We start from the raw sequence: 8,496 nt of genomic DNA, 5'->3' as shown, positions 1-8,496 counted from the left end.
GGGTACCCTCCCCCCCTCCCTCAGCCCCGCCTCCCCTGCCCCTAGTCCTTACCAGCTCCAAGTCAGCTGAAGCTCCCTGCTGCAGCCACTGGGGACTGTCCAAATCATCGAAGCTCTCCAAATCTTTTCTGAAGATTCGGAGAGCTTTGAATTTATTCAGACCTTTTAATTGATCCCCTGATTTGATTTGGATTCAGCGATTTGGCCACCGAATCAGGCCGAACCTCTTCCAAATCAAATCACCACCCAAAGCATCACACAGCCCTACTGCACAATCCCATCATGAAATGGCATCTATAGCCACTCCAATCAGCCTATATAAGAGAGACAGGAACTTGCCAGAAAAGGCACATCTGAACTATTAGCGCGAGGGTAAGGAGGGAACTGAGCCCTAGAAATAGTTGCCTAAACACTTTATTATCATAATGGGTCAATGCCAGCATGATGGCATAGAACATGCAGCTTATTGCTTTGCTTTGATTTTCATAATGTTAATTGGATTTGTATACTTCAGAATTGAAAAAGCAGGACATGCACCTGAGAGTTAAAGCTGAATAAATAAAACCCATGATCAGTCATAGTGAAAGAACACCCATGACAATACCCCCACCTCCTAGGCAAGAGGGGCCACGTAGGAGCGTACTCCCAAACAGCAGTATGAAGGAATACATCACAGGTGTTTGTTAAATCCTACTCTAAGTCTCCAGTTATAGTTTTCCACATGGTCCTCTACCTCTTCAGCCCCTGAAAAACAGGTTGTGCCAGCTTCCTTGCCTGGGAGTGTATTTTGTGTTTGCTCCTGAAGGGAACATGCAGTGGTATGGTCTTTGTCCCCTGAAACCAGAGCTTTCCAAACTTTTCATGTTGGTGACACACTTTTTAGACATACATCATTTCGCGACACAGTAATTCAGTTCCGGGGGAGGGGCCAAGGGAAGCAGACGTGAGTAAGGGAGCCCTTCCGCAAAATTTTCTGCATTTCGCGCGACACACCTACACACTGCCGCCGACACACTAATGTGTCGCGGCACACAGGTTGGAAAGCTCTGCCTTAAACAATCTCCTCTTTTCACACACCACCTCTTCTTTAGACCGCTGTCAGGTTTTGTGCACAAAGGCAGCACATCTATCGCTAGACTATATGGAACACAGGAGAGAATCAACCTAACATTTCTCGTCCCTATAATTTTCTCTTTTTGTACAATGGGACAGGATTTCTTGCATCTTTCTGTTAACCTGCAAAAGCAAACACTGAAGCACATCTGATTACTGCTCCCTGTATGTTTCTCAGGATCCTTCTCTTCCTATTGCATCCAACACAGGCAGCCTTAAAACTTTGCAATGGAACCTTAATGACTAAACTACATTTCACTAAGGCCCAAACCCATAAGTGTCCACTACAATCAGGTTTCCAGGATTTCACTTTAGCACAGATTTTTCCCTATGTTTTATTGCTCCTGCTGGAGATAGCCTCACTAGCGGTATCGAACACTGCCTGGGTGCCAATAGGGGAAGACCACATTATCCTGCTCCATGGCTGGCTTTATAAAGCACTCTGAAATTGGGTTATGTATTTCCTTTACTTTCTCCTCTTGTTTAATTACTGTGGGACAGAGGACAGGTTCTCAGCCCTGCAAAGACTGCTGTGGGAAGGAAGAGAAACTTGTTATTCAGGATCATATAGCGTGTGGTGTAGGAGGCTTTGAAGAAAGCTGCACCACCTTTTTCCTCTTCAGCAGTGGCTCTTTGGGAAGCTGCTTTGTCTGTATGCTCCCCCTCTAGCATTGAACCCAGGAAAATGTAAAAATAGCTGCAGCTAGCTCCAAGGGAAGAAAATGATACCCAGCTCTGGCCTCTCCCTTCATCCATCCAGCGAGAACTGAGGAGTAAAGCAGAAATCATCCCCTTCCCTCAGCCACTGGGAGCAGGCAACAGCTGTTTTTTCTTATCTTCAGAGTTTTGGGCCTGGTTTTATTTTGGTGGCAATTTTCTCGGTAATACATTTTTTTTTACACTAATTGAACCTACTGTCTGTTGAATCCCACCATACCACCATTTTCATTTATGAAGAAGGCAAAGCACTTTACAAACCACAGAGCACACAATCTCTCCACTATGCACTCACCTCCAGGATGAAACACAATTTGAGTAACACATTGCAACATTAAAGACTTCTAAGTCTGCATCATTCACAACTCTACCTGTTCCAGCCTGGGCTTTCCTCTGTGGTCCCAGTTAAAGTACTTATCCTTACTTACTTAACCTCTAGTCTGAAAAGATGTGTGACCTGACAAGCAGCAAAGCACATTGAAAGCTAACTCTCCAAGTCTAAATGCTCATAAGACCCTTGGCCAGTTTGCTAAATTAGAGCGCATACAACAAAATGTGACTGAAAGGATGTGACTAGCATGATGAACTGAGTGGAGTATTTGTAACTATGGCAGCCTGTACTAACTGGTGAAGTTAGACATTTCCTGTGCGCCTGGCATGAGATAGTTAGCAAGGAACCCTTAATGTTAAAATCCTAAATCCATACATAGCACCTGAGTAAGTGAGCTATTTTTAAAAGTGCTGGGCACCCAACAATTCCAACAGAAACCACACTGTGATTTCCTGTATTTTTGCTTTTATGTTAGTAGGGCTCCACCTATGTAGATCTAACTGCAGCATAAGTGCAGAGATTTGCAAATTAAACCAAAAATGCCATCTACATTGTTTTGTTCAAACTGCCTGCCGGGTCATGTAGGCCAAAACTAAAGATCTGTGGAGATTTTTTTTAAATGTAAAAAGAAAAAAACTTTTATTTTAAAAAATACAAACTTTCTTGCTGTAATTGTAACATTCCCCTCAGGGGCTTGGAGGTTTCAAATATGGGAAGAATACACTAATGCAAAATTAAATAAATAAAATAAAGAAGAAAGCAAAGAAGCTTACTTTTATTTTTTCACATGAGTGAAATGGGAAAAAAAAACAACAGAAAAAAAGGAAAGTTAATAGCTTGCTTGATTTTTTCTAATTCCTTCCATGTTAATAATATACAAGTTGATCCTACAGGAAGATACGTGTGCACAGATCCCTAATTATATCAGTAGGGCTCTAGACAGGCATGGGTTCCAATTGTGTGGGCCTAAAAGTATTGTCCTGTGACTCTGTAGGTGGAATATTATGGACAGGAAATGTCCCTAAAATAAGAATGCAGGTAGGCATTCAGTTTAACTGATTCACATTTACTACCTTTTCTCACATGTGATGCATACTTATTTTCCCAAATGCCAATTGCTGGGAATTGCTGTGCATATTATATGTGAGAAATGTGTTAAGAGCAGTTTCTGCCACTCAGCAAAAGTGAAGGTAAAGTCTGTAAGCAATCCACAGAGAATGGAAAAATAAGTAAGCATGGCTCCCTAGATGGTGCTACTCAGTTACTTACTACAAGGAAATTTTTTTCTTCATTTTACCTTTCAGAAACATGGTGCATATGTTATTACAGGGTGCACTGTATGTGAAATATATGGTATTTATTACTGTAAGAGGGACAGAGGCAGCTTCCCATCTATTCGTGGCCTCATTCCTTTTTCCATTCAACTGGAAGCACACACTTCCAGCCACTCCTCACTTCCCTTTAAAAGTTATTTCCCAAGACACAATTTTATTAAGGTATTATTAGTAAAGACTACAGGGAAGGTGAATTTAATGTTATTTTTAAGATGATAGCTTCCTTTTAATTAATTAATTAATTAAGTGTGGGCCATAATTAATCTGTTGATCATCCCCCTATATTTTGCAAGCTTATCTATTTTTTTTACATAGAGCTGAAGGCAAGCTCCTTGTAAATTTCACATCATTTCTGCAAAAAGTAATTGACAGTCTTGAATCCAAGGCAGTTTTTCATTCTTGATTACAATACAGGTTGAGGCCAAAATGATCAACTATAGAGTATTTTCCTATAAATGAGTGCCTTCATGGTAACAAGCATTTCCTGGACTAAGTGAATTCTGAGAGTGTAGAGCCAAAGGCTGAAAACCAATGCATTTATTAGCCAAGATATGTTTCATTATTGTGTCATGTAGGTGTGTGTGAAGCAGGCCCTATTTGATTCGGATTCAGTTTCGGCCCAAATCAGGGACAGTGATTCGATTCGTTGATTTGGATCGCTGTCCCTGATTTGATTCAGCCAAATCCAAAACTGAAGATTCGATGTTGATTCAGAGAATCAGTGATTCAGACATAGACATGGCTTTAAAAGTTTTTTCTACATACCTTGAAGTAGCAGGTGCGACTCATGATCGCTGCAATGCTGGGGCACATGGGGAGTCCCACAGGAGTGCAGGGGGGCCCTCCATGTGCTTGGCAGTGAACCAGGAAATGGACCGGAAGTACTTCCAGTCCACTTCCGGGATCGCTGCCAAGTCCTCCCAGCTTGGTGATCGGCCACAGGGGGACCCTGGGTGCCCCCCCTAACCCAGGAGGCACCAGTCACTGAGCTGGGGAGGCACGGGGGGGGGCCCGCCCAGCAGGCTCCCTGGTGGACCCAGAAATGGACCAGAAGTGCTTTTGGTCCACTTCTGGGTCTGCTGCTAAGCGTGCTGGGGAGCCCCCAATGCTTCTGTGGGAAACTCCATGCGTCCCAGCACTGCAGTATTCATGAGCCCCTGCTATCTAGAGGTATGTAGAAAAAACATTTAAAGCTGTCTCTATGTCCAAATCTCCAAATCTTTCTGAATCTCTCTGACTTGATTCGGAGAAATTAAAGGGTCCTCTGATTCAATTTGGATTTGGAGATTCAGCCTGAATCTCCACTGAATCAAATCAGGGACCGAAGCTTTGCACAGCCCTAGTATCATGCAATGTCACAATCAAGTTATTTTACTGTGAACATTTTTAATATCCAACTTTATGACCTTAGGGGACTGGACTAGGAGCAATGGTCTCAAGCTTCAGCAGGCAAAAATCCCTGGGGGGCACCATTCCCAGGGGTGTAGCAACGGGAGAGAGCAGGGAGGGCCATGCCCCTGGGCACCGGCCAGCCTGAGGGGTGGGGTGGTGGGCCCTCTATGGGGTACTCAGTTTTGTCGCCAGCACTTCTGGGTTCAGCGATCGGCTGCTGGGGGACCACCCCCCAGCTTAGCGATTGGCTGTGGGGGGGGGGGGGGGGGGGGGGGTTGCAAATATAAGCATTGGCCCCTGGGCTCCAGAGACCCACGCTACACCACTGACCATTCAACTTGATTTCACCCCTACATACACTACTGAATACAGGGCTATCCAGCTTCTATGTCTGTGCTGTGCTTGCCGTAACAAACATCCCTGGGGGGCATTCTGGTGCCCTCTCTAAATCAGTGCCTGAGGCAGGTACCCTACTTGTCCTCCCTAGTTACGCTAGTGCATTAAATGAGACTATTAATATATTGAAGATTTAGGAGTTAAAACACATGCTTAAGTCTTTGCAGGATTACAACTTTTATTTATCTTCTTATTTCTGTTTCTTATTCACACCCTTTCCTCTCCCCAAAATGGTCAACAAGGCTCTTCTCCCACTGACTAACTAGTATATTTTGTTTAAGTTATGTTTCAAAACTGGACTGGGAGGTAGGGCCTGACTTCCTCAAAGCAAACACAAGGATATGACAACTGTTATTGGAGCAAGAGCGTGGATGGTCTATAGGGAAAGAGGCAAGTGGGAAGAAAAAAAGGTTGAGGCTGTTTTTTATGCTATTTTTCTATTTCAGAAGATTGATTGACAGCTCAGTTCTCATTATTTGTTGTTTCTTTCCCCACTCTTTTATAATATGTAAATGTTGGGGCTTTTTCTGCTTCAGCTGATGAAGTGAAAATCCAAGATGGTCTATTTGCTGTTTGCTGCCAAACTTCTTGAAAAAACTCTCAGCACAGGGCCTAATTAGAGATGAGAGATTACAGTAACCAATAAGACTAGAGTGATTTGTATATTGAGATAACAACTGTATGTTTGTTTAAATTCTTAAATTTTAATTGGTTAATACATGGCAGTTAGCCAGATGCAATTGTAGCTGACATTACATATAATCATGAATTGTCCTGAAACACAATTAATAGATTTTAAGGCCAAAATAGCCAAAATGATTATCTACTCTTACTGGCATCTGTCAGGCAACTACGCTGTAGGGATGCTAGCTATACACTTTTCCGTAAGTTATATGTTCTGAATGTGAGTGTGTGATAATCAGTGACTGGGTATTTTTCAGAAACTGTACTATATATAAATTCCCATATTCTTGGGATTGGCTTTCAATCAATCACAGGAAGGTTATTCTTTATAATCATAATTCTAGATTGTGGATAACACTGTTTGATAAGCCTTTGTAGCTCCTGTACTCAGAATATTCAACCAGTTTGCTGACAAGAAAAAACACAACTATTTATTTTCTTCAGTTTTGCATATGGGACAAGATTTGTCTCATACAGATGACTGATCACTTCAGTTTGCCCATCATGGTGATGGGGCCATTTCTGTAGTAGGAACTATCCTCTGTTAAGAACTAGTGAAGGCCAACCCAATTTTTTTGATCTAGCCACTAACAAACTTTGATGACTTGGCTGCACTAGGACATGAATGTATTCCACTCCTGAATTTTGTTTATAGCTTTAGAAATAACTTTCCAGCAATGTTGCAAAGCAGCTTTAAAAGGGGGTGTGAAGTGACTGAAATACAAGGGAAAATATATATGTAGAATGTACAGGAAACCCTCGCTATTTGCAGGTTCGGCATTCACAGTTTTAAATATTCACAAATCCCGAACCTGCATTTTAAATACACTTTATACACTTACAGAAGCTCCTTGGGAGCTCTGCACTTGCTGCCACCAGGCTCCTGCTGGAGCCATCAGTGCCATGCCATGCTCCCCCCCGCCGCCATCAGGGGCACTGTGTTCATAAATGCAGTGCCTCATTCGTGGATTTTGCCATTCACAGGGGATTCAAGAACGTATCCCCCGCGAATGGCGAGAGTCACCTGTAGTTACTGGAGGAAGAAATTGGTCTGAACACCAGGATTTAACATCGTTAGACTTGCAAAGAGTGCCATGAGATATTTAATATCCAGAAGCAACTAAAGAATAGGGCTGTGTGAAGCTTTGGTCCCTGATTTGGTTTGGCAGAGATTCAGCCCATTCGGTGGCCGAATCTCCAAATCCATATCAAATCAGGAGACCCTTTAATCTCTCTGAATTGAATTGGAACCCTCCGAATCGATTCAGAGAGATTAGGAAAGATTCGGAGATTCAGACATAAACACAGCTTTAAATGTTTTTTCTACATACCTCAATGTACCAGGTGGCTCGTGAATGCTGCAATGCTGGGGCGGATGGAGTGTCCCACAGAAGTGCGGGGGGCTCCCCAGAGCGCTCAGCAGTGGGCCCAGAAGTGGGCCAGAAGCACCTCCAGGTCCACTGGGGAGGACCCTCCATGCCCCCCCAGGCTTGGCAACTGGTGCCTCCTGGTCTGGGAGGGGGCACCCAGGGTCCTCCCATAGCCGATTGCCAAGCTGGGGGGGTGCAGACAGGCCCCCCGCGTGCTCCCCCGCAGATCTGGAAGTGGACTGGAAGTATGTCTGGTCCACTTCCAAGTTCACTGCCGAGCATGCGGGGAGCCCCTCTGCATTCCTGTGGGATGCTTCATCCGTCCCAGCATCACAGCATTCATGAGCCATGCCTGGTACCTTTAAATCTGTGTCTATGTCTGAATCACCGATTCTCCAAATTAGCATCGAATCTTCAGATTTGGATTTGGCTGAATCGAATCAGGGACAGTGATCTGAATCAACTAATCATATCATTGTCCCCGATTCAGACCGAATCCAAATATGAATCGAATACAGCTTGTTTTGCACACCCCTACTAAAAAATTAATTTTACATTTCATCAGAGAGATGGTAATTCATGCAACACACTGGACCAGGATGTGGTATTGGTTAAACATTCTCAGAGGAAAGAGTTCCATTTAATTAAACAATTGCCATCACCTCTTTCTGCAGCACCTGCTTTTCCATTTTCTTCAAATGGCAGCCATCCCAGTTCTTGCCCAGTCAGCTGTATTCAAATGTTCTTGTGACATCTCAAGTCAAGAAGGTGTGGCTACAGATAAGTTTATCCTCTAGATAGGCAGAGGGATGGGATGGCTCAGGGGACTGGTTACAGGATACGGAGTCTTCATTCTCCTTTCCCAAATACAGATATTATTATTGGAAGATTGTTCCTTGGCCCATGTGAACTGGCTTGGTGATCTTATGGTGAAGCTTGTTCCTGCTTCAGACAAGCATTCAGATCAGGAAAAAACAATCTCATAATAGGCACCCTTGTCCTTAGGAAAAATGTCTCAGAATAAATACTCATGACTGGACAGTTAATGGAGACTGTATCCACCCCTTACCTTTCAATATTCTCTCCCTAGACTGAAGCACATTGATACGCAAGAAAGCTTTCATCACTGTTGCCCAAGTCAAACCTATTCTGCGGACAT

General features: G+C 43.4%; 1 protein-coding gene across 1 annotated transcript in view; it reads right to left on the bottom strand.

Annotated features, from left to right (window-relative positions):
* Window positions 1–3,471, bottom strand: part of RFX4 (regulatory factor X4) — a 103,080-nt gene extending 99,609 nt beyond the window's left edge. Inside the window, exon 1 of the mRNA XM_025204908.1 lies at window positions 3,459–3,471. Coding sequence (XP_025060693.1) covers window positions 3,459–3,471 — 13 coding nt within the window. The remainder of the gene's footprint in view (window positions 1–3,458) is intronic.
* Window positions 3,472–8,496: the final 5,025 nt, after the last annotated feature.

This window comes from Alligator sinensis, unplaced genomic scaffold (assembly GCF_000455745.1).
Source record: "Alligator sinensis unplaced genomic scaffold, ASM45574v1 scaffold267_1, whole genome shotgun sequence".
Taxonomy (NCBI): Eukaryota; Metazoa; Chordata; order Crocodylia; family Alligatoridae; genus Alligator; species Alligator sinensis.
This window is presented reverse-complemented; position numbering and strand designations above follow the sequence as displayed.